We start from the raw sequence: 27,677 nt of genomic DNA, 5'->3' as shown, positions 1-27,677 counted from the left end.
CCTTTTCATAAGTTACAAAAGCAATCAACTAAAACTAGCAATCCATGTGTGTTTAACTTCTTCTAGCACAATTTAGTACCAAGATGAGACAGCACAATAAACCAGACTTGTTTGGGAGCTCTGCTCTAACAATGTATCTTCTTACAGGATTGGCCGTTCTTGCAGTTCCCAACTCTACCAGGGCCCCAGCCTTAACTGGAGTCTCTGGGTAATACCACAATATACATTTTAATGGCTTATTTTAAAAACACCTGTGCATGAGTATTTGGGGGAGGGGGATGGAAAGTGTGGGTGAGAAGCAGCCATCACACTGATCACTGGTACCATGTTCTCAGAAGAGAAACTAAAACAGGTACAAATTTCACTGACAAGTGGGACTTGGGAAACCAGTGTAGTTGTTAAAGGCCAGGGCATGTTTCTCTAGATCTACAAAAAGTTTTTTAAAACCTTTATCCAGAGGCATAATAGGCAGTACATTTTGCAATGAATATTTATTTTTGCTGCAGAGGCAGGGTAGTAGTCTTCAAACTTATAAATTCCTAGTTTCAGGATCAATATAAATCTCACTGGGCAGATGACAATGTTTTGTGGTTTCTCTCTACTTGAAATGATGCAACAATGTGACTGCAGTTTCTAGAGCCAGTGGTTGTCTTGTCACTAGCCCAATGCCAGTTCTTCCAGCAGTTGCATGAAATGCAATCACCTGATTGGCCTTGGCTAAGGCAGTGGCAACAACATACATTGTGTACAAGGCAGGCCTAGTGGGGCTGACAGGTGTATTCAGATTTTGTTGTTGTTGTTGCCCCCTCCATAGGGTGTGTGTGTGTGTGTGTGTCGGAGGGGAGGGAGGGTTGTTTTTACATTAAACATTCAGATTGTCTTGTTTCTCCACAGAACCACCAATGGCTAATGCAGACCTAGTAAGTTTATGGCAGAACTAGTGAAGTCTGATTTTAGAAAGAATTAGTTTTAATCATACTGGTCAAAGCTCTTATTTTGGTTTGTTTTTGTTAACATCTAACACGCTTTTGGGAGAGAGCTGTTCAGTAGAGACAAGCCTCACCTCCATGTCTTCAAGTAATGGCTGAGCACTTACAATCTCCGGAACTCCAGTAAAAACAGGTGTGTGTGTGTGTGGGGGTGTGTGGGGGTGGGTGGAGCCTTAGTTGCCAAACATTTATCAGCCTGTAAAACTGAAGTGATCATTGATTGCAAGGCTACTTTCAATATTTAATTGTGCTGAATAGATCGCAAAGGCAGTTAGGTCCTCTGTAGTTCACGAGAGCCATTTCCACATCTCCAATTCCTGCTCTTTACCTTAAAGTACCAGATTTCATTCTGACAGGCCATTCCATGTTCAGCTCAAATCACAGCATCAAATATCTTATTCCTTCTGTATTGCAAATGCATTCTGATGGCTGATTAAAGACTGAATCAAGGGGAGAGACCCTTCATCAATAAACGAAACCCTAGACAAGATGGAACACTAGTGGATTTTCCCAGGGTTGGAAGCCAGAAACTCTCATGGGTCATTCTGTGGAAGCAATTTATATCAAAGGGACTTGGCCATTTTGTCAAAATTTGAAAAGCTGGTTTAGATGTTAGAAAAGCATCTTTTGCTGTGTGCATCCAGTTCTCTTTACATTCTCAGTTAAGGACATCTCAGTTTCACTAAACTGAAGTCACTGGAGTTGCACCAGAGATTAATTTGACCCCACAAGTCTCAAAAACATGTTTGGAGCTACTCCCTTCATAGCACACTATGGACTGCATGAAAACTGAATACATTAATACTAAAGCACATTTCCTTCAGAAATTTGTTGGATATAAGAGGTTGATCAAAAGTGACAATGGTACCTCATCCTCTTACATTCAAGGTTGAACACAACAGCTGTATTTCAGTCTTTTCCATCCCAAGAAATTTGGAAAGGAAGATTCTGCACATATTACCTCAAAATTCACTGGGGAGAGACAGTGAAAAATCTCCTAAAAAACCCTAACACAGGTTTTATAGCTCTGATGCAAAGGATATATAAACTGAACTTCTAAAATCAGCGGCTTTGACAGTTTTTTTAACAATGGGTTATGAAGAACTACAGCTTCTTGTCTTTTTTGTGAAGGCACACGGTGCTAATCAACTTCCAAAACCTGATTTCTAAACAGATGTCTTATTTTGAGCCTAGACAATAAAGAGCATGTTAACATTTTCTTCTAACTGGAGTTTTAAGAATTTAACTGAAGCCTGAGCCTGAAGGAGGTTGCTGTATTCATCAGGTCCGAACAGGGGGACCCCTTTCCATTTTCAGAGGCATCGTTCTAATGAGTAAGAGATACAGGAATACAGAGAATAGAAGGGGTCACTTTTACAGATGCATTCGAATACCAGCCCATTTTGCTGTTTACTTAGCTATGAAATGGCTGCACTGGATTGGAATGTGGGAACATTTAGAAAGATGTGCATGCAACAACTCTACTTCCTATACATTTGCCTAATTGTTTTGGTTCTTCAAAGCAAAAATTTGCTGGCTTATCCCTAAAATCTGCTACTCCTTTGTACAGCAGAAGATGCCTTAAGTCCACTATAAGAAAAATGCCTTACCATAAAAATGGGAAATTTGCTGCTGGGAAATGGAGTCCAAAATTCATCTGATTTATTACTGTTTTAGCTAGCACAAGCACCTGAATGCTCATCTTTAACCCCATGCTTACTGCATGAAGGCCACGCCCCGTAAACAGGCTGGAATGAGTTTACGTTCTCTCCTGACTGGTCAAACTGCTGCCACCACAAACAACGCCACTTTTGAAGAAAATAGTCTCCACAGGCAGGAAGCCCTGAAATGCCGCTTTTAATTTAAATAGTTCCAAACAGAACTCAGTTTAGCTCAAATCCCAGAGCCACTGAAGTCAAGGGGTTTTGCCATCAGCTTCAACTAGTATCAGGATTTGGCTCTTAATTCACAGTGAAAAATACTTCTCACCATGTTAACTTTCCCACTGTTGAACACTGCTGTCACTTTAATAAAGAAAGTGACACTGTAGGTCATCTTTAAATGATCAAACTCATTACTTTTACACTTTTTCTGTATTTCCGCTCATCACTCAAAATGTTTATATAAAAAGGAACTGTCATCACAGTAGAAAACAGCCCGTTATAAAGCAAGAGCTTCTATTTTAAAGACACAAATATCTTGGTGATCAGCAATGATACAAAAGGAAATACAGAATATAGGACATGTTTCCTAAAATACATTTGTAAACATCTGCCAGAGTGTGGCAATGGTTCTTTAACATAAATTGGAACAATGTTGACACGTGACAGCTTTATATATATGACATTTTAAAAAGTCAGTACCGGCTACGTAGAGTGGCTATTGATTCAGGTAATATACCTTTTTAAATATAAAAACATCTAGTTGGCATAACCTGGCACATAAAAAAAGCTCTTTTTTTGCACCACCCCCCTTTATTAGTGCAGCTCAAAACTTTCCTCAAGTTCTACTGTTTTTTTTTAAACGGTTAAAACTGTTCTATTACGTTCAGTACATTTCGGCTGCCTAAAAGCTTTCATTTGTCATTTTTGTTTGCTGCTGTTCTTACCCATACCCTGTTTACGTTCAGCTACTATTGCAAATTCCATCACATTGAATAAAGTTTACTGAAAACTTTTTATTGTAATCAAAAAGGGACATAACAGGGCTGTAATGTATTCTGCAAATCATTCTGCTGATATTTCAGAACTGATATCAGCTTTTTCTGCCAGGCAATTAAAAAAAAATTCAAATGTGAAAATTTTCACAGTACAGTAAACTCCACCCAAACTAATTAACGGTGGTTAAAAATAAGATGCCTCAGCAAAACCTTTCGTGTTACATGGTCACAACTCACAATTCTGTACAAAATGTTCACTTTATAAAGCTCTGATGTAAAAATCAAATAATCAAGCAGCAATATTTTAAGTGCAGCACAGGATCTTTCATGTCATTATTTACAAAGCTTGAATTTGTTTACATTATAACAAAATTTAATACAGATGACTTAATAATTAAGTCAATTTCTCTTATCTGTCATTTTATACAGCGACAGATTTCACTTTTTGGTCATCTTTCTCTTTCTCCTTTTCTTTATCTTTGCTCTTCTTGGATTTTTTCTTCTTGTGTTTGTGTTTTTGGCTTTTCTCCAATTCAGATTCATTTCCAGTGTGTTTCTTATGTTTCTTGTGTTTTTTATGCTTCTTATGTTTCTTTTTGTCTTTTTTCTTTTTCTTTTTCTTGCTGTCCTGACTCTCTGCTGAGCTTGCGCTGCTGCTGTGGCTTCGAGTCTGACTTTCAGAAGGGCTTTGACTACGACTGCGGCTAACACTGGGACTACTTTGACTCTGATTTCTACTTACGCCAGGTTGGCCAAGCGTTGCTTTAACTGCAATCTCTTTAGATTTATCCACTGCCTTTTCTTTCAGTTCTCTAGTATTTCTTCCTATAGAGTCTTCATCTTTTGTCGACACATTACTCTCACTGTCACTTTCATTGTAGTCTGGTACAAATGCAGCCTCATCAGTTTCTCTAGTTAAGTCAGAAGAGAGTCGAGAGGAGTGGCTTAACTGAGGCTTAGGTTTGACGGTGCTCTTGTCACTTTGCCCAGTAGCGTGTTCTCTCTCAGTTTTTGCATCCGGTGATCCGTGTTTGTAAGATGATTTATTGCCACTTGTGTCTCTGTCTTTATTGCTCTTTGTTTCTGATATGTGTTTCTCTCTCTCTTTACCTGAACTTCTATCTAGAGATTTGTGTTCATCAGATGAACGTTTGGAATCATACGCTGTTTTGTGATCATACTGTCTTCTGTCCCTCTGAGGGCTATAGCTGCTCCTTTTGGACTCTACAGTTCCCTTTTTAGACAATTCTGTACGTTCATCTCTTGGTTTACTCTTCTGGCCTGATGCAGACTCTCTATTTCGAGAAGGGGAGTCTTTTCTCCTTGTTAACTCATTCTTTTCATCTCTACGCTTGAAACTAGAATGATCCCTGCTGCTATCATAGTCAGATTTTTTGTCCCTGTTAGGAGTAAAATCTCTAGCAGAAGATCCACGCCCAGTATCATGTTTATCTGAGGATCTGCTGTCTTTGGAAGATTGAGAAAGGTTTTTTAGGTTTCCTTGTTCAGTCCCACGTTCTGAGTGGCCTTTTTCTGGTTGAACACTGCTCTTCCTTCTCTCAGAAGTGTCCTTGTCTGACACAGAATGATCCCGGTCTTTGGTTTTCCCTTTTTCATTTGACACAGAATTTTTTGAACTTTTTGCTTCATGCTGGGAGCTTTCATAATTTGCTTCTTTTGCAGTTTTCTGTGTTTTTTCCAAAGGCTCATTTTCTTTTTCATTGTGTTTCACAGGGTTTGTGGGCTTAGCACTGACATTTTTTACAACACTAGCAGGTTTTCCTACATTTGAAGGTGCTTGCGTAGATTTAACGTCTTCCTCTTCAGACTCAAAGTCATCTTTATCCCACTTTGACTGAGGAACCTGAATCATAATAATGACATCTTCAGCGGGGGCTGTTATATCATTATTATATTCTTCCATGGTTTTAATGACAGTTCGTTTTGCATCTGGCTTTTCTTCAGACTTTCTAACAGGGCTGCCTCCAGTAGAGCTAGTGCTAAGGTGGGAGGGGGGGGGGGGGGAAAAAAAGTAAAATATATACATTAATAAAGACCTAAAATCCAGTTACAGCAGATTATCTGTACATCACTTTGATTAACAAAAATAAAATGTTTTTTGTTTAATTTCACAATTGAAACTCTAAATCTTCAATATTCCTTTCGAAAAAATTCATATTATAAAAGTGGGCAAGAGAGGATGATCCCACAGGGTAAGAATTATGAGCCATAATTTAATATAGCAGCTCCCTACTATGCATTTAATTAGTTTATGCACTAGATTATCAGATTGGGGAATCTCTTGTCTGAGAATTCCTGGGTGTCCTAGTTCCACCAGTACTAGACAAACAAGGTAGTTCCTCCACCTCTTCAACTGGCAGGTCAGCAACCAATGAGACTAATTTTCATCTGTCCAGCGGACCCATGGCCCCGATGTGTTACAGTTCTTTTCTAGATAGCACATTTATTTTTAAAATGCCTGTTACAGTAATCCAAAAAATCCCATTCTACATGAGTCTAATGGAACAAAGGGCAGCAACATGCCACACAATAAATGAGGCATAGCACACACAGCCAGTTGGGCAACACTATACATGAGTGGGTGATAGACAGGAAGCAGCCGCAGCATCAGGTGGTGTACCTCTGCACCCCCAGACTGGGTCCTGCATGAAGTGGAACTTGGCTGAATTCGAGGATTTAGCTCAAAGAATCTGTTTGTTTTACATGAGTTTGATTTTTAATAGATTAGATTGTAGTTTAAGGGCTTGTCTACAGGAACAATTAATTCACAGCAATCTGGGGTATGAATCTACCCCCCACTAGCCTGCCGCAGACTAAGGCCTGGTCTACTCGAGGAAATTAGGTCAGGATAACTACACTAGCCACTGCCTCTTGGGGAGGTGGAGTACTTACCACAAAGGGAGAACCCTTCCCATCAGTGAAGGTAACATCTTCACTGAAGCACTGCAGCTGTGCACCACTGTAGCAGTTTATGTGTAGACAAGCCCTAATTGTCCATGTGGACCCTGCTGATGTGCATTAATGGTTCGTTAATGTGCTTTGATCTAGTTCCATTTCAAAGAGGACTAGATCAAAGTGCATTGAACTGTTAATGTGCCTCAGCAGGGTCAGACCCCAGCTTGCTGTGAACTAAATGTTTTTATAGACAAGCCCATACACTACAATTGTTTGTACAGGTTGAACCTCTCTAGTGTGGCACCCTTAGGACTTGACCAGTGCCGAACCAGAGAATTTGCCGAACTACGGGAGGTCAATGCAGAGTGCCAGTGGGTCTCCACAGGCACGGGAAGTAGAGGTGAGGGAGGTGCTGCAGCACCCCCAGGCTTTGCGCCCACTGTGGCCTCCTGCCCAGGGGGGCCGATGTCGGCCCCAAGTCCTCCCGCTCCCTCCTGGAGTTTGAATGGTACAAATCAGCTGTTTGTGGCGCTCCAGAAGCGCTGGGAGGGAGGAGGAGTAGTTGATAAGCGCGGGGCCACCAGCGCGCGGGAGGTGCGGGCGGCAGGGGAAGCCTGGCACCAGTGGATGCTCCGCACCTACTAATTTTTCCCCATGGGTGCTCCAGCCCAGGAGTACCCATGGAGTCGGTGCTTATGCCGGACCACTGATGTTACCGGACCAGGGAGTGCCGGATTAGAGAGGTTCAACCTGTAGTATAACACTACCATTGCTTGATTGTGGTTCATATGTTCATTTTACTATCAATTTAGTTGTTCCTGTCATTAGACAACTCAAAGATTTTATTTTATGGAGAGTAGAAGAGACAAAACGAGTAAAGAGGAAATCAGAAGGTACCTGGTGTAATCTACAAGAGTTGAACTGGATCCATCAGCCGCTGTTACTTTTCTTCTCATTTTTCCTTTCACTTTTTCTTGTTTACCTTTGCTGCTGGGTGGCTCGGGTTTCTCGGCAGGTTCTTTTGTAGGAGGTACATTTTCCCCACTTACAATCTTTTTGCCTGTTTCTCGGTTTAGTTTAATCTTTTTTGCTGGGGCAATCAGACAAGCACCTTTGTCCTTTTCAGGAGATCTCTCTGCCTTTTCACTATCAGGCTCAGTTTTTCCCTTTGGTGATGGTTTCACTTCAGCAACTTCTGCTTTAGAGGTTTTTAATGAAGTGGTTTCATGTTCCTTTTCTACCTTTTCCTCTGCCTTTCTTTTTCTTTTTTCAGGTTTTGTATCAGTAGGTTTGCTTTTTTCCATCGGTTTTTTTGACTTCTCTTCCTTGCTCGATGGCTTTTCTGGCTTGGATTCTTTTGGATGCTCTTTCTTTGCTTTTTCGTCCTTGGCTGGTCTGGTTTCTGGATGCTCTTTTGTCACTTTTGGGTTAACTTTCCGTGGTGTGCCAAGGGCCTTCTCATCCTTTTGAGAGGACGTCGATTTAGTACTGTCGGTCTTTGGCAACTCCTCCTTGGCTTTTTTTCACAGGAGGCTCAGTTCGAGGAGACTTTTCACGATCGGCCTCTGCTTTTTCTTGGGGTGCTTTAGAGGGTTTTACTAAACTGTCTTTCTTGGTAGTGGCAGCTCCTTCTGTTTTCCGTTTTGTCTTGTCAACTTTTACTTTAGGTTTATCTTTCTCTTTTTTCTCCTTTTCAGATACTGGTTTAAAAGCAATGGAATCTGCTTCCATAGGCTCATCTCTGACAGGTGTAGCATCATCCCTACTTGGGAGCATGAACAGTGAGTCAGTTTTAATTTCTTCCCCCCCACTAGGCTCTCTGGGCTTTCGCGAGCCTTCCAACAACTCAGCATTGGGAAAGCCTTCACTCTCTTCCCCTTTCCTTCTCTTTCTATGCTTTTTATGTTTATTTCCTTTGCCATCTCCTGATGGATTTTCGGCTTCCTTTTCCTTCGATTTTGTAGGATCTTTAATGTTGTGGCCTTCTCGGCCTGAAGGCTTTTCTGGATAATTGCTTCCTATATTGCGACTTCTATGGCTTTGTCCACTAGCAAAATCCTCTCTACGACCCCGAGCATATGGGGAATTCTCTCGCCTGGATCCTGGTGGACCAAATCGGTCTGGAGAAAAGTTCTCTCTATTCACTGGAGGTCTAGGCTGAGCTCCAGCAGCGTAGCCCTTGTAAAACTTTTCATACCACTCTCGATAGTTCCTTTCCCATTCTCTGTATCTTTCCTTTTCAAATGGATCTCTAAAATCAACAGATCTGCCATAGTATGCTTTCATGTCATATGGTGGAACTTCTCTATACCGGTTAATATATTCTCTTTCTCCCTCTCCTTGAGGTATAGTCCGCTTAGTGGGGGATTGGCCTCTAAAAGCTGGAGATCTTGATCGTGAATGGTATCTTCTATATGCGGGTGACCTTGATCTCGAACGATGATATCCATGGGACCTTGACCTAGAACGATAGTTACGACTCTTCCCCCTGCCTCTTCTTGGGTATGGAGGTGATCGTGAGTATGAACGAGAGTGTGAGCGACTAAAAGATCGAGAGTAGGAACGAGAGCGGGATGAACCTGATCTTGACTTGGAGTACGTATATGAACTTCTAGAGTAAGATGAAGCACTATATGGTGACTTGGACCTTAAAAACAAAAAACCAACAACAAAACACTTTTAATGTAAAATAATCCCTTCACTCTGCTTTAAAAAACCAAACAAACCCATCCTCCCAAAAAAATATTTTTCCCTTTTCTATATTTTGTTACCAAAACCCCTGTAGGCAGTTAACACAGTCATAATGCCACTGCAAGCTTCTTACGAGTAAATCTGTTGTGTAAGAGTGTCTCTCTGCATGACATGCAAAAGTTGCTCTTTTGATTCAGCTAGCATAACAATTGGTGCAGGAAGACTACAAGCCCAGTGTCTAGCCCCACCACTCATTTCCATCATATTAACTACCATGTTTGTTAATTGATTTAAGGTGGTGTATAGTGGCCTCTACTGGTATGTGTAAGCACAGACAAATATTTCATTACTTGGCAAATCAGTCTGCCGTACAGATCATTTATGTTGCAACAGGATGCTAAAAGGGCAAGTCTTAATGGCTAAAGTGCAGAACCAAGCATTAGAAGACCATGAATTAACTTGAAGACAAAGCTAAATCTTAACAAAATGCCAGCTCAGTCACAATTTAACTTTACTGCTTATTTGGTAATTTGCACAGTGTGCATAATATTCTGTACTGCAACATGACGTATGATATTATTTAACTAATGCTTTCAGTTAGGACTCCTCACTGGAGAAAAGTGCAATACATTGGTAAAGCCTAAGAACAGTGACCTTGTTTGAAGTAAAATCACATTTAAAAGCTTTTAGCTTTCAACTTGTAACTTTTGGTAATACTACAAATGATTCAGTGTTACTACCAATACTGTGATTTGTATGGTGTTATTACTGAAGAATTTTTCAGACCAACGTTGCAGAACAGATCTGTACTATTAGGGTGGGAAGCTTTTAAGGACTTTCAGGACGCTGAAGATATTTTCCTGGTAGAAACTTTTAAAAAAGATGCCTAATGTAACATGCCACTACACTTTCATCAGTTCCCCATGAAGTAGCCCTTCAACCGTAATTTAACATAAATGTTTTCAAAAAATTAAATACAACAGCAAATGCACTTTTTTTCATTCCTGAGAAAAGCTGAATGAAGTAAAGTGAACTTAATGCTAGTGAAAGGCACCAGATATGCAGTCCTGGAAGTTAAATTCTTCCCAAGTATCCATAGATTAGATGACACACAGGCAGAAGTAGTGGAGTCTTTTCACACACTGCTAAGAAACACCTACAGAATCACGTAGGGAATACAGTAAGCACATCTACTCAGTTTTTAGCCTGTGATGAGATAGGGTATGTCTATACTACCCGCCGCACTCGTGGGCAGCAATCGATCCTGCGGGGGTCGATTTATCGCATCTAGTTATACGCGATAAATCGACCCCCGAGCGCTCTCCTGTCGACTCCTGTACTCCACCGGCACAAGAAGCACAGGCGGAGTCGACGGGGGAGCGCTAGCAGTCGACTCACCGCAGTGTGATCTAAGTACATCGACTTCAGCTACAGCTATGTTATTTACGCAGCTGAAGTTGCTTAACTTAGATCGATCCCCCCCCCCAGTGTAAACCAGGCCATAATCTACCAGGATGTCACCGCAGGAATAGAGATCTCCCTCACCCAAACCGGACTAAGTCATAATTCCAGATGGGTCAAACTGCTGCAAGATTATAACAATTTCCAGTCAATTACAATCAGGACCAAATGTTGCCCGTGATCTAACCATGAAACCTGTATCATATTGCTCATCCCTTTGAAGAAAGAGGGGTGGAGTGGAACTCTTTTTAATTCTGCTAGATTAGTTGGCTCTGCATTGCAGACATGTAAAACAATTACCTGGAAAATGAGCGTCTACGTTCCTTTTGTATCTTCTTGTATTCCATCAATTCTTTAGCAAAATCATTTGTAAACTCATCGAGTTTGGACTTTTTCTTTTCTCTGTTAAAATAAAATTATGATAGTTTGAACATATACACACACAAAAAAGACATCAAGAAACAAATTTAATATTAACATTTACATTGCATGCAAATAAAAAAAATGAACATCCTATTTTTATGAAAAAAATTTCCTATATGAACTTCATGGCAAACTTTAGAATTACAGTTGTCTTGTTTTAGTTTTATAGGTTTACTACCTTGTAAGGCAAAGCACATTGGAAAATTTGCTTTATATGTCACTTTTGCTTATGGCAGATGCACTTTAGTGTAATTGCTGTCCAATATGCTATTGAAATAGAATAATGAAAAACAATGCAACTTCATTCAGAGCCAAATACTTACTCCTCTTTAAGTCTCCGCTGCTCTCTGTAAAATTCCTCCCTAGATAAAGGAGGTGCTTGTGTCGTTGGGATGGTATTTGAATGAGCCGTTGGTACTGCTGTTGGTACCCAAGGTGTTGATATGTTTGCAGGAGCTGGGGGGTATCCCGGTGGGGGGACATTGTACCCAGCAGGTGGAGGCTGACCAGGTGGAAACTGAGGAGGAAACTGTGGTGGAGGTACCCCCGGTGGAAGAGGAAGTGCATGGGGAGGTGGAGGAAACAGGGGAGGTGGAGGCACAGTCACAAAGACAGGTGTTGATGCTGGTAATGTTGGGGCCTGAGTCCTTTGTGTACGTTCACTATGCGGGCGTCCTCGATTTGAACTTCTAAAGAAACCCAAAAACACGTGTCACTGTTTGTTACACTCTGCCCTTATTTTAAAAGAGGAAAGTGAAGGAAGCTTGTGTCCATCTGAGGGCATTTCCTGTCCTTGTCCTCAATTTAAGTCTCTTAAACTCCACCCTGCTTATATGTCTGCTCATTTCATTCTATACTCCTCTTGCTCCTGACTCTCCCATCCATATCCTCACCCCCAACTGCTCCCTCAATCTTCTTTCCTCACTCTCAATTTTGGACAGATGCTCCCTATGCTTACAAGTCTCCCACTTTGCGTGTACCAAATGCCCACCACTCCTCTGCCAATCTCTGATACATTTAATACTTTGCACTTTGAGCACTTCTCATCTTCAAGGCACTGTACAAATGTTAACTAATCTTCTCTTGAACTTCTTTAAACTTCTTTCTTAGAGTCTTCCTATGTTGTTGATCTCACATTGATGCATCTGCACTTTCTTGTGCCTGAACTGCTGTCCTGTTTATTGATTCTGAGAGTTTAATATATTTGTGGTATGGACTTTTTTTTTTTAAAAGTGTTTTGTAAAGTGCTATGTATGCTTACAGCACAACAGTAATCAAATCAATGAATATACATCCCAGAAAGAAGGATCAGCTGGATGATGACATAGGATTGAAAGGGATCAGCTTCACCATTTGAAAGCACTAAGTCAGAGAACCCCAAATTGCTGTAAGGTAAATGTTATGTGTTTTTTTTATTTGCATAATTTAGTCATCTTAAACAATAGCAACCAAATTCTTTAATAAACAGAACTTACAACTTTGAAACTGATTTCCAATGGCTTCAAATAACAAAGCCAATTCCTTCAGCCCTATTCTGCAAACTATCAAGAGGGAAGTTTTCCACCTGATTTTTTAAAATTATATTTGAGATTTTAAAATCTTTTTAATGATTTATTCTTTGAAAGTGGATTTATTTTTTTGCAATATCTTGTAGATTACAGTCAAATTTCCCTTTAGGTAATCCTAAGGGAATCTACAGTCCAATTTGTTAAAACAAATTCAGATAAAAGCATATAAAAATGGTGATTACCATTTGGCTTAGATTTACCACACCTGTCTACATATACTTAGGTAACAGGTGGTTTACAGTTAAATATTTTCAATAACCAAATCACAGTTAAATTTAACAAATTAGCAAGCTGCTTAAAAGCACTACAAAGTGAAATATTTTTTGCAAATATACTTACGGTTCCCAGCCTGGCCTATTGCCTGCAGAGCGAACCGTATTGGTTCTTATTGGCTGACCTATTTGAGGGGAAAAAAAATTCTGTTCAGATAAACTGAAGAAATATTTCTATAAGAACAGGGCTAAAGTTGTGGTTACTCACCAGTAGTGGGTATTGACTGTCCTTGTGAAGTCAGCTGGCCTTGTAATGCTGGCTGTCTTAGTACAGGAACCTGGTAGCCCTTAGGGATCAAGAGGGAAAGGTCAGAAGAGACTCTTTCTCAAAACATAAAACTCATTATATATGCTCAAGTAAAATGTACCTTCTCTTCCATCACAGTGCTTATCGATAGAGAGGAAGAAGTTTTAGAATGTTCGGAGGCTGTCACAATAGCTGCAGGAGGTATAACACTATCAGCATCACTGGGGGAAAAAAAACCAAAGGACACGAGATTTGTGACATTCAAATATGGTGTTTTAAGTTATTGAAAGAAAAAGGACTGAGGTATATAAGAAAAAGCTGCACTATTTTTAATTATTGCGAAGACTAACACGTTGCATAAAAACAGATTTAGGACTGTAAAAAAGGTAAAGTACGAGTTTACTGAAGGAGAGGGCCAGAAGGGAACACAAGTTTTCCAGAGTAGCCTCTATATTTTCACATGCAAGTTTTAGAATGTGTACGTTTAGACTTTTACATACAAATCTCAATTCTAGGGTGTGTAAAATTTAGTACATACATACTTTCAAATAGAAATTTAGTGGCTGGGATGAGATTATTTTGAAATATGGCCCTCAGGTGTTTAATGATATAGGTATGCTATACTGTATTTGTATTGTATTGTATCCTTGTATTTTGCTATGATACTCAGACCTGAAGAGCAGCTGTGTGTAGGCTTGAAAGCTCGTCTCTCTCACCAACAGAAGTTGGCCTTGTAAAAGATATTACCTCACCCGCCCTGTCTCTCTAACAGGTAGGCTGACACTTTGTTTGACAGAGGTACTGTCTTCTAGGTTCAAACCACAGAACTAGAGATGTGTGCCTTCAACTACAGTTTATTTTTTTAAAGTAGACTTTAATGTAATTTCATGGGAAGTTGTTTTGGACCTTAAATTTACAGTGTGAAGAGTTAAATTTACATAGCTTCTAATTAATGCTCTCTGAGTCACTACACCTCAAACCTACATATGTCAGTGTTGCTTTGATTTATGTATTTCATTGCCGCTAGGTCAAACCCTGTATGATGTAGATGATAGAACTTGAGCAGAAGGAGCGATATGAATGTAAATGGTAAGTTTTACCCATAGATGCATTTTTGTAGTTTAAGAGAATGCACCGTGTCTCCTCAGTAGTAAGAAAGGCAAACCTAATAGTAATCAAGAATGCTTTCCAATTGGAAGAGACTGATGTATCAAGTAGCAAAAGGGTAACTTTAGCAGCCGCTGTTCTCTGCTAAATTTAGAGAGCCTTCCCCCAGAAAAGACACTGGGAGAAGAGTTCCTATAAGAAAGTAATCCTACACTGGGAGAGATTTAGCAGTGACCAAATAGTCACCAAGATAAGTGCTTCTGGGGAACTGGCTGCTCTTGAGTGATGCATGTCACCAACATATCACAAAACTGAGCCTTTATTTAAAAGAATGGTGAGCATCTCCAAAGGAGCAGACTAATATAACTAATTCTTCTACAAAGAAGCAGATACACATGAATGAAATAAGACTTGGTGTGCCTCAAATACCCCAAATAAATAAGAAAAGTCTATAGAAACAAATGCTTGAGTACCATTCTCCCAGTACCTCATGGAGTCACTACTAAAAGCATAAGGTCTCACAAGGTCATGAAGTGTTCATATGCTGGATATATATAACGTGTCAAAGAACACATCACTGATTTCAAGGAGGAGTGGAGGGGGAAAATTAAGTTTGTGAATTCCACCCTGTCAGAATACAGGGTGAATGACCTGTTAAGTTACAGCAGGGAAAGTGAAAGATAATATGATAAATGAGAACCTCCAAGGCTGTACTTGGAGCTGGAAAGGAGAGGTTTGTTTGTCAGCTATTACTAAAGCACATATAAACAGCTACCAAACAAGATAAAGCATTAGAAGTAAATGGAAGTGGAAAACCAGCATTAACATTTTTATTTCTTTTTCAATTGCGTTAAACTACAAGTTTACTTACTGAAAAGGTCCTTCCGGTTTTTCAGAGTGAAGAGATATGGACATTGTTGCAGAGATATCAGCAGCAGGTGCAGTGGCAGAAGACTGATTTACTGGCAAAGTAGTCGTCACAGATGATGGACTAGGAGTCAATGACGATGTTAGAGAAGGTGAAGAAGTGATTGGAATCATTAGCGGATCCTGTTGTCTAGAAACTGAAGGCCTTACTGCAGGTTGTAGGTTCCGCTGAACTGGCTGTCTTGATGGTTGTGTCTGCTTACGGAGCCTTTTTGTGTAGCCAGTTTCATTTTTGAAGTTGTTTACAGCCTAGAGGTAGAAAAATAATTGTTACATAAAAATTATGTATGTACATTATGATCCCTATAAAAAACTTCCTTCACTAAGCGTTAAGGTTGAACTATTATCTCTAGTTTTCAGAGCTAACAACCTCATTGAGGTAAAAAAGGAAGTTCACTCCCTACAGAGCTATCGTATGAGGCTGCCTCAGATGCACGAACAGCACTGCATCCGTTTACACTTTCTTTATATTTGTAAGCTTCTCTTCACAACAGTGAAAACTGGAAGCATGATTTCTTTTTGTGTAAACCAACATATATTTTGACAACATATATATTCAACTATGAAAATATCTGTCAATATTTTTTGCTGAAATCTGTAAGTGAGCCAGTTTTCTAATCCATAAATCAGGAATTTGCTAGCTGTATTTTTAAAGTGATAATTTCAAAATAAGCAATTAATAGATTTGAAAATGCAAATCTCAACCAGTCTTAAATATGGTGATGGCTCCATGAAGTAGAATTTTCTTGCCTCTTAGCTACTTACAAATAAGATGAGCTTTTCTTACATACATTATATGTAAAGTGAAGTTACCTGGCGTAAGAATTTGTTGGCAATTAAAGCATCAGGGGAAACATCTGTTTGATGACAAGTTGGGCAGGTATGTTCCTCTGATTCCAGTAGTGATGTTCTGATACCTGTGAACAAACAGAAGTACCTGAGCTAACAAATATTTGGGTCATACTTTACTCTCATATCCCTGTACACAACTAACATTGGGGTCCAGAGGAAAAATGGACTGGGCGGAAAACATTTAAACAGGGACTTATTCAGGAGTTCTAGTATGCAGTATTATACTTTTAAAAAAATTCTGTGACCACACACTCATAATTAACAGTGACTTTTAACTAACAGATAAAGAAATGACAGGTTGATTACAAAAAATATTTTTTTGTGCAAAGAAGGATTTACAGATCATAAGAAAATAATAGTTTCCATGGCTTTTTGAAAATTCCACGTGAAAAAAAAGCACCACTTTGTTCAGACTTAAACGTTGTTTAGTGTTTTCAAATCACAAAGAACAAGATAAAGTTAGTGCATGACAACCAGTCAGTGAAACTGACTTACCTAGTTTATTTTCACTATCTAGTGGAGTGGGATACAATAAGTAATCAACCTCTAGATTAATGGGTAAATTTTATTTCTAAGAAAGCATTAGTAAATTAGGTTAAGATTATATTTTTAACTAACTGTTCTTTTAAAAGAGGAGTTTGAACAACAGTCTATCTTTTCTCTTGTTTGAGCCTCCAGTTAATTGCCAGTGTTGAATTTGGGATACAATTTACATGGCAAAGTGATGACAACTATTACCAAATCAAACAACAGAAACAAAGGATAAGAAGGGCTTGAGAAAGCATTTATTCAAACTAGATGTGTTCAGCATCAGTGACTATAAAAAATAATTATACAAGCATTCACTTCTTATGTTTCTCCATCCCTATGTAAAAAATTCCCCTAATCCGAGTTCCAGCTAAAGTTATCTCCAGCATTCTTCGTTTACTCCAAGATAAAATGCAAGAATTTTCTGGTTAATAGATACCCATGTTTCAGAATGAAGAGGAGTATAGCAATTTTTGTTGATTCAGATTCCTGTTCATTTTACACGATCATTTGGCATTTGAGTTAACTAATGTCAGACTATGGCACTTACATTCATCACAATAACTGTTTCCACAGCAGGGAATGACAACTGCATCATTCATTATATCTTTACAGATTAGACATAACAATTCATCTGGAATAGGATCGTCCTCTTCTGAGGAGGAGGATGGTTCCTCCTGGAGGAAAGGGGGCTTTTCCTTCTTCCCTATAGCATAAGCCTCCCTGAAAGAAATAATTTAATTTAAGACTGTTTAAAGAAGGAGTATCAAATTTTCAGATTTTATAATAGAATTAATAAATTAAGAAAACACTTGCTGAATAGAATTCAACCATATATTTAGTATTATTTATTACACAGCAGAGATTTAATCTCTAAACAGGTAAGTGATAATTTATTGCGAAATTGGCACAGCTCAAACATGATACTGTTTCTACATAAGGAGGTACACAATGGAAAAATGAACTGAGATTTAAAAAAGGTGGCGTTTTAGCTGTATAACGGTACCTTTTTAAAATTACAGTATGAGTTAGATATAAAGATTATGTAGATCCCTCTCCCTCAACCCACTACACCAATATTTTCTTGGTTTCTAACAACCATAAAATATTCCATAAAAACATTTGATATATATTGGTATTCAATTGGATTTTATCAGGTCAAGTAGTTACTTCTATTTTTGGACAAATTTTGATGTACACTACATACAGTGCAACCACATTCATATTATCTGCCATCACCACCAAAACGTCCATATAAACCCAAGTATTTGCATTGATGTACTTTTGTAATCCTTATCCTTCCCTCCTTCTCATTGAGGATGCTATCTTTTTGTATCTGAAGTGCCTGCACTATTTAAAAAAGGTGCTACTCAACTGCACAAGTGTTTGTTGTATTAGGTAGGACCTTACAGAGAATAACTATTTTCTACTGAGTTAAAACAAATGGGGTGAACTCAGATTTCCTGAACTTCCAATGCTTTTACTGAATGAGAGTTGCATTTCCCCTAGACCTGAGTTTGCAGTGTGTTTTGCACGAAGGAGTTTTGGATTTAAACATATGAAGAGCTTCAGTATCAGCAAGGTTTTCCAGTGGCATGTAGGTATTTATTAATTCTTGTTAATTACCATTTTTTGGGTACATCTTAATCAGATTACATAAAAACACTAACGACTTTCTGATCTGAAGACCTCTGGTGTTTTGGCTGAAACTGGCAGTTTCATCTAGAGCTGCTCAGTGTTTTGCAAGAAACCTATGAAGTAGATGTAGCATAAGCTGAAAACCAGCTTTAAAAAAAAGTGCTTAACTACAGCTGCAAATATTATTTAAAACTACATCATCAGCACTCCTATAGCAGAGAAACTGAGGTAGAGAGTTTAGGTGACTACTGCAATTCACATCAAGTCAAGGGCACAGAATCTCAGAATCCCAACTCCCTGATCTAGCCAGCAGCCAATGCTGCCATCTCAGTGTTGGGCATTTTTATAAAATGTTCATTTTTAAGAAGTTTTTCATTCAAAGACCAACTATTCATTTTCAATACCTTGTTACTATTATACTCAAATGAAGGATTTATTTGTAAGCCAAAGCTTTCTAGCCAGCAATGGAAATGGACAAGATCAGATGCCGTTAGTGGGCATACCCCAAAATGTTTTAGGCTTTTGCTATGTTTACATAGCCCAATATTCACTGTCTCAGCGCTAATTTCTATGAACTAATATGCATGCTTTATGACATATTAAAATATTACGACAGCATATTTCAGTCAAGGTTTTCCAAACATTTTACTGTCAAAGTGGATTACTTGCAACAGCAAACTGAACACAATCGGAGGGGCAGAGAGGGTGCCTGGACATGGTGACACACACCATTTTTATTGTGTATTGTGTGCATATATCTGCATAGCAAGTTATGAGCATATGTAACACATGCAACAAGAAAAAGGTTAAAAATACTTTTAGACCAGCTTCAGGGGGTACTAATATTTTCCCAGGTAGAGCCACAATGACAAGTTTGCCAAGGTTGCACCCATTAACATTATACAGAGCAGACTGTAGCCACTCTGATACTGAACTAGAGCCCCTGGAGATTACAGATGCCAACCTATGTTGCTCCATTTTGATTTAAGTACTTGCACATGCAGTCTCTGTTGGTTATACTTTGGCCACCTCTGAAGTACTAAATACTTACGCATCAATAGTTGGTATTGCATATTTTCCTGTGTTTGTAAGCATAGCACCTTTTGTATTGGGATCTTTCACTTCCATCATGAAACTCCTGGGAATTCCTGTGCTCTTTTTAATCCTGGGAACAGACTCAAAATTTTTGTCCTGTTAAGAAAAAGAATCCAGATATATTTCCGCTTTAAATGGAACCCGTTTAAAAGGACATCTGAATGCGTAAGTGTATGTAAGCGATAAAAAAATTGTATTTAATTTTTTTTCTTTGCAAATATGAGGACTGCATGATAAATACATATAAATCCTTAACTGACTAAGACACTGCAAAGAATCAAGCAGATGTTTTGAACTCAATGGGACAACTCCTGTGCTTGAAGTCAAACACAAGCACAGGTCTTTGCAGGACTAGGGCCTAAAGTGATAATCTCTCCATTCATGTAATAGCGGCTGTAAAATATTTATGCTAGAGAGAGTAGATGTCACATACATTTGAATCTACACGAGGAGAATGGTTGAAAGATGCATCCTCTTTACACTCATGTGTACAATTAAAATGATAAAGCATTCAAATGTGAATTGGTTTATTCATACAAAATCTATATTGAAAATATGAAGGATGTGACAAAAGTCTCAGGTAAGCATGAAGCATTCCACAACTTGCAATACGAAAGTACAGGACATATCCCCTTCACCACAATCTCTCTCCTTTTCTTTATTGGCAATCTTAAAATATTTTAGAAGAAATTTCTTCTAAATTTTCCTTGATTTTTGACACCTTCCTGCAGTTTTTAGAATCCATTCTATAAACTCGTTTTACTCCTCACACTGAAATGAGGCTAACTATCATGAATATAAATAACTAAACCCTTGCTCCTTTTAAAAATTACTTTTAAAAATAGATCATATATATAAACATATTACAAAGGTCCCCCCCACCCCTTAATTTCTTGTAATTCAGAGGAACACAACAGAAAAACTCTCAGAATGGAATGTTTATCTCTACAGTGCATTCCTATTCTGGAAAAAGATACTAACTCTGAGAATGAATTTTTTTAAATACATAAACTAATCCAGCCAGAAATCTGAATGACTAACAAAGCTCTCCGCTCTATCAGAATGGATGTCTGGTCAACAACTAGTATACAGTTAAATACTATCAGCTGCAATGCATAGGCACAAAAGGAGAAATTCAGGGCAGAGTTTCAACCTTTGCTATGAATTATCTTGCCTATGTATTTAAGTTAGATCATAAAATTCAATATACTCATACTACTAAAAACATAACAGTGCAAATCCCACCATAGACTCTTACCCCGTTTGTTGGACAATTCTTTATATAATGACCAGGTTTTCCACAACGAAAGCACGTATAGGATGGTGGAGGTGGACCCAAAGGTTTCTTCATGTAACTAAAAAGGTTTAAAAAAAGGTGTGTCTACGGTTTTTAAAAAGAACATAAGCATATCTCTACAATTTGTCCATAATATTCAAGGAACAGATTCGACATTATAAACACTTACTTGATTGGATCATATTCATGGCCAGACTGAGACATCATAGCTTTTATTTTATCTTCTTCGGAAGCATTGGCTTCAGCCAGATTGGCAGTCTGTTTAATAGGTAATTATTTGACACACACATTAGAAACACCATTAAGTCCACACAGCCAAAGACAACACCACTCATTCAATCCTGTAAAGAGCAGCACAAATCTAAATGAAGTTGCATCAAAATTGCTGCTTATAGTTTATATTGTCATGAAGATGTTCTGGGGAGTCCTTAAGCCATTACATGATGTTTGTGTGCCTGCTAGTCTACTTGAGAAAAGCTTTCTTGGACACTCAAAACCTTAGGCTCTGTTTGTACCTTACATAAAGACTTGTGTAACTGCTCCAATTTTCTTTAAAACAGAAGTGGACTTGGACTTAAGCTAAGTGTACAAAAATCTTATTCAGTACTTTTAAGTTAAAGAAACTGAATATTAAGCTCCAGACTACATCAAAAAGTACGTTCACTGTGTATTTGTATTTATTCAGAAATATGGATACAAGCAGCAGTATTTACATTTCACAGTGTTAAAAGGACACTCAACTTGAATTATTTGAAACTTACTTTTTTTTTTTTTTTTAAATATAAAGTCCAGGTCTCTGATATAGCACCTTTGAAGAGAATGTGCTTTTAAAATTCCTTTAGTTTTTTTAAAGAAGGGAATGTGTGTTCCCCTCCTGAGGTTTTCATATGGGTCTTTTCAGTAAAGCAGAAACTGACTATACACAGAGTGCTATCATGTGTAAATAGGCTAAAAAGGTATTTTTGTTAACTTTACACTATGAAGTGTTGTAACTACAGCAGGGACAAAATTTGTAGATAAATAGCTTTCAAGTTGACTGTCTCTCTTTAATATGAAAATTGTAAATGTAATCCTTATATGTGGAGCTAACCTTTCAAAATACTGAAGCCAACTGAGAAATTTTTTTAAAATTTACCAGTATTTGTTAAAATATTTCATTACACACTAGTCCAGATACAAGCAGGGTCTAAGGGAGTGACTGCTAATTACTTGGATCTTCAAGCACCTAGCATTCAGATCAACCACTCAAAGTATTTTATCTTTTTATACATTCATTCACAAAAGCAACCAACTAGTTTCAACATTTTATTAAATGGTTGTTTCATATACATAGCTTTTCTTAACAGTAACATCATCCAGATTGACATCTATGAAACCATTTCCATTAACATTTACAGAAAATGTGATTTACAGATACTTAACTAATTTGTTTGAACCCAAACAGTTTACAAACACATCCAAAAGCACAAAACATTAGTAGGAATAGACCAAAATTCCAATATGGCATTTAATACATAATAGGAATAAAACAGAAAACTGTTAAACACATCGCCTCCATGCTAAGCCAGTCTGCTCTGAAGAGGTTAAAGTAAGTAACAGTTTTGAGCTGCTTTATGTCAGGTTTCTGCATTTTTCAGAAATACTTAAGTTCTCTCAAAAAACTTAAAAAGGAATACACCATGTGGACAGCTTTTCACATCTTAGAATAAGAAAGTTGACATGAGCTTACAAAACCGAGGACAGATTTAGGGACAGCACTAATGGAAGCCAATCTCTTTAGATGGCTATTTATCAAGTTAAATTTCTTAGTTGCCAAATGCACGTGAGATTTTCATATTTATAGTGGAGGGGAAGCTATAGATGGAAAGAATTATATTTTTCCCTGGAAAACAAACGCCAGTCTTTACCCTCAAAAGAAAGGAAGTCTAACTACTCTGTATTATGTCCTAACCTTTCTAATTTTTTTTTTATTTTAAAAGAGCAATAATTTACTTGGCTGATAATATAGTATCTTTTTAGTAAGTGTAGTCACTAGTGCTTTCCCAAACAAAGTCACACATCATTGAGCAGAAAATGCAAGCAGTTTCATAGCAAAACATGGCTTATACAACAGTTTCAAAAGGTCACATTTGCCAATATGCCACAAATACACATTGGTATATTCCTATAAACAATTGATACATTTACACAATTTACAAGTCTGTGTTCAAACAAATTAGATTGTATAAATGTTGTCCACTGTATATATACTACAAGTCTACAACTTATGAAATTATGCGCAACACGCAAAGAATTGGTCTAGCATTGGAAAGTCTAGAAATCCAAAAATAACCGTGCAATTGTCCATGTTAACGAAAAGCTTCTATTTTGGCTGTTGCAAAAAACTCTGGCATGTCCATAACTTACAGCCAAAATATTATTAAATTCTTCTTTAAAAATTGTGCTAGTTTCCAATGGAAAATTAACGAAACGTATGAAAGAAACGGTAAACAGCTTCTGAAGTGCTTCTTCCTTGTGTCTTGAGGATGAGTAATACTGCAACATTATGCTGAGGCTGATAAGGTACTCCCCTTCTATCTTCCCAAACTGGGAACTACTCTTTACAGGATAGTATCAATCAATATATACACATATTTTCAAGTTAAAGTCAGCACTTTTCACTAAAATAAATTTTTGCTCATATTACAAAATTAGCCAGCTATAGATCACAATATAAGACATTTAAATGTCTAGCAAACAATTCATTCAGTTTTATTTGACAAGAATATATATGTATATATACCTTTGTAAGCTGGGCCAGAGAAATAGATGCAGAAGAGTCATCAATCTGTTCACAAAAAATTAAACACACATTCAAGTTCCACAGTCAAAGCATAGCGATATTTAGCCTCTATTGTAGTTTGAACGTCTACTCTGGGTATTTTTTGTGTGTGTCATTGACAGAGGCATTTTCCAAAGTAGTGCAATTTTTATTTGCACAAAAGAAATGGGGCCCAAAACCATGGCAGCTTTAAAAATGTGTGAGAGATCAGGAGATGTCAGCTTCTAATGGGAAGACACTAAAATAGTGAAGCAACTTGCTTAAATCAATGTATTGACTCAGAGCCTCTTCTCCCCTTGATGAGACCCCAAAGCGCCCTAAATCAATAGGACTCAATATATTACAGACAGAACAACTACTTCTCACTTTGTAGCTAACTGGGTTAAATTTTTTTAAATAATTTTTAAAGTTAGTTTGAGAAAATCGTGTTAATATATAAATGTATGTTTACTATATTTTGTAATTTAACACTTAATCATGAATGAGTGTGCTTATGCTTTTGTGAAGTACACAATAGCCTGTTGCCAAAAGAAAGAACAGGCATATTAGCCCAGAGATAAAATCTTGTCAAAAATAAATAAATAAATAAAATCCATATAATAAAAGCAATCCTTCCACTGATCTATGAGTCACAAAATAAACTGTCTGGATCAAATTAGGACAAGTAAAAAGCTGTATGATTCTATATGCCATAAGAGTTTACTAGAACAGGGAAGAAATGAAACAAGTCCATTTTATTAAAACAGAAGGGAATATTATAAAATTGAACTGAAAATGTGCAATTGACTTTACAGAGATTTCAATATTTAACATCCTTCACCCCCCACACCCAAAAAGTACAGTTTTTAATAGCAATCATGAGGAGCGGTTATGGACTCCATTATGGACAAAAGCAAGAAAGCATACTTTCAGTGATGAAGGTAAGAACTCAGGTCCCGACCCTGCAAGCTGCTCATCCATGCAGGCAGACCCCCTATACTTGCCCAGACAAAGTCCCTTGCAGGACAGTGGCTGATTTTAAAGGCTTAAAATGGATCATTGACTGCAGCATAAATTAGATTACCTATTCAAAACTATTGGTAATATGTAATTTTTCCACACATGAAAAGGAAAATTCCTGTGCCCTTTGTAGAGGCATCAAATTGTAACACACCATCAACAACAAGAATGAAATGATTAAATAATCAAAATTATATTTAATTATCAAAATAAAATTTGTATAGCGAGAATATTTAGAGATTTTGGGCTCAGTGGTTATTTTGTCTTAAAATTAAGCTGTTTGGAGAAATGGAAAGCCAATACTGTCACTAGCAAGAGCTGGAGAAAGATTTTAAAAAAAGGTAACGGAACAGGTTTTTAAAGAATCTTATAGAAATTCGACACTACTTAATGTAGTAGAAATATGCCAAAGAATAATTTTATTATTCCAACTTTGGGGAAACGTATCTGTAATGAACCTATTCTTCATTCAATCAAAAAGGTCCCAGAGTTTATGATTCCTCCACCACATGGGACTCTTCTGCACATGAGTAGTACTTGCAACACAACTTTTACACTGATTTTTACTGAATTTTTACAAAGACTTCAGGAAATGACACTCCTGAAAATATTCTATGGAAGGGAAGAATTAGAAGACTCAGACTTTGAAGCCCCTTTTTAATGGTAATGCTTTGCAAGTTTTTTTATTATAAATTTCAATTTTCTTAGAAAATTTCAGTCTGCTATAAAATCTTGATATGCTATTATGTTATGACGCTCTACATTCAATTAGGTTAAAAAGGAAATGTAGTTAAATAACCAGAAAGCTGAGGTTCAAGAAGTCCCTCCTTTTTACATGTGGAAATAAAGAGGGCTATGGTTTACAATTACAGCTGATAAACACAGAAGCTCAAAATAGTTTTAACAGTTCATTAAGTGTTATGAATGTTTTACCAATTTTTTGCCAATGCTAGACTCCTCAGTGTTAATAGTACAACTGCAAGAGTCCAATGGATAGCTTTTCTAAATCGGTCATATTTTCTACCTCGAGCACAGCGAGATAACATAATAGTTAAAATTTTCTCATGCAAAAGCATTAACGGCTTTAGACACTGACCTGATTTCTTAAGGAAGGGGGTAATGTTATTTCTGAACATTAAAAGACCACCAGAGAGAGTGAATAGTTGATTAATGTCTGAGTGAGTATCTCCTGGTAGCTTCCCTGCCTGTGTTGTATTCTTCTCCTTTTTGCTGTCAACTTTTTAAAAATTTCTACTATAGTATTTGGTCAAGTTTCCTGCCAGCCACTGGATTCAGACACATGAAACCTACAAGTCCAGGGTTCTTGTGACTCCAGGTGACTGTGCAACAGAACAGACCCAATACTGTAGTAGAACTTAAATAATTAAAAAGTGAATGATTGGATTGGATCCCATGTCACACAGAAGACTGTCCAGAGGAACTGGAGTAGAGTTGGGGGGGGAGGGGGGGGAGGGGAAAAAAGATTGGAAGGAAAACAAACCCTCCAATCCCAAACTTTACACATAGACCACTGTTGAAGAACTATAGGGATTTCAGTTTCAATGAACTTATATCCTGAGTATTGTAGGCCTTAACTGAAGAATTGGCCAACTAGGATTTCAGTTGAATTTTAGTGACTTGTGCTCTGAGCAAAGGACTCTTTTATGTATTTCTACAACACCTAAGACAACGGGGGGGTATTGATTCTGATGAAGGCTTCTTGTTGCTACTGACATACTGATACTAGTAAGTTAGTCACCAGTTTTAAAACAAAGGTTCAGAACCCTAATTCTAATTGTGACAATGTCAGAATGGGCACACAGTGTAGGAGGATAGTAACACACAAAAGAGCAAGGCAATGCAGAAATAATCAGTCAAGATAATTATCAAATCACTTGAATTTATATCATGTATACTAACCCATTTTAAGCTTGCTGCCTTATGCTTTGTTTTTTACAATGTGTCAGCTTTCAATTAACTTAATCCTAGTACACTGGAGCCAAGTTCTGCTCTCAGATACATGCAATGGGAGTGGTGCACATAGAACTAAGGACAGAATTTGTCCCTGATTTTAGGTTGTGCTGGGCAATTAAGGGTAATAACTGTGCCCACATCACTGGAAGTGACTTATCCTGTATACTGCAAGGACAGAACCCCGACTGTCTTTGAGATTTAAAGAGGGAAAGCGCTAAGAGCTAGATATTATCATTAACAGAAATTGTGTATGTAGAGGACTGGCAAGATCAAGCCCAAATTGATTTTTTTCTGCCCACAACCTAAATAGCGTCCAATCGTGCCAACAAGACAAGAGGGAATATTTTTGCTTTGCTTCCATTTTAATGTAAATAGTTCTAATTAGAATACAGCCATTCTTTAACATATATTTTTTAAAAACTGATGAGAAATCTATATCAGCTCATAATAAGATGCTACTTAGAAATGTAATACAGAGATGCCAGGGAACACACAAGGCTAAAAGAATGTTAACTTTATTTATGAACATGTGATTTGTGTTCATACACATGCTAGTAAACAAAAAGGAAAAGAACTGTTTTCAAGAAATAAAAACTCATCTGAATTAGACCAAATACTGTAAATGTGGTTTACATAAATGCATTACATTAACTTCTAGAGTCACTGGGCCAGTCAAGCTAATCTGAGCTAGTGTTGAGACACAAGTATGTCTAAAAATCAATTTGAACCAACTGATAACAGAATATTGGAGTGCAGATTAGGTTTTTAAAGATGTTAATACCATAAGTACAACAGACTAGGATTTTAGATTTATGATGTTACATTTCATGAGAACCAGAGGCTATATTCTTCACAGACCACCAACCCAAAGGTAGGAATTTCTAGATTCTGTTATTCTGAAAGCTTTTCAAGCAATCAGATCCAATGATCCAGGGTTAGTGTAATGCCACATACCATTCTAGATAAAAATCAGTTGTACTTAAAGAAAAATAAAAAATAAAAAACACCAAGTAATAATTCTGAATACTAATTAGGACTATTTTGAAATGTTTGAATTATGCACAATATTCAACCCAATCAGCAAGTCAAAGTCTACACCATAACCAGTTAAATATTTGTTTGTGTAACTATAATTCTGTATTTTGCAACAGACTAACAATCAGTGTGTCAAACCTAAAGAAAAATGCTGCCCTTTTTTCAACTGTAAATCAGA

The 27,677-nt window shown here is 37.6% G+C and overlaps 1 protein-coding gene across 1 annotated transcript in view; it reads right to left on the bottom strand.

Annotated features, from left to right (window-relative positions):
- Nucleotides 1-3,646: 3,646 nt before the first annotated feature.
- The window catches only part of RBBP6 (RB binding protein 6, ubiquitin ligase), a 39,316-nt gene continuing 15,285 nt past the window's right edge, over nt 3,647-27,677 (bottom strand). The window contains 14 exon segments of the mRNA XM_065560306.1: nt 3,647-5,648; nt 7,462-8,087; nt 8,089-9,211; nt 11,017-11,118; nt 13,047-13,104; nt 13,188-13,266; nt 13,348-13,447; nt 15,205-15,509; nt 16,074-16,177; nt 17,191-17,363; nt 19,330-19,469; nt 20,632-20,728; nt 20,840-20,928; nt 23,453-23,497. Of these exon segments, the coding sequence (XP_065416378.1) occupies nt 4,070-5,648; nt 7,462-8,087; nt 8,089-9,211; nt 11,017-11,118; nt 13,047-13,104; nt 13,188-13,266; nt 13,348-13,447; nt 15,205-15,509; nt 16,074-16,177; nt 17,191-17,363; nt 19,330-19,469; nt 20,632-20,728; nt 20,840-20,928; nt 23,453-23,497 (4,620 nt within the window). The 3' untranslated portion in view covers nt 3,647-4,069.

This window comes from Chrysemys picta, chromosome 10, assembly GCF_011386835.1.
Source record: "Chrysemys picta bellii isolate R12L10 chromosome 10, ASM1138683v2, whole genome shotgun sequence".
NCBI lineage: Eukaryota > Metazoa > Chordata > Testudines > Emydidae > Chrysemys > Chrysemys picta.
The sequence above is the reverse complement of the archived record's forward strand: the minus strand, read 5'-3'. Positions and strand labels throughout refer to the sequence as shown.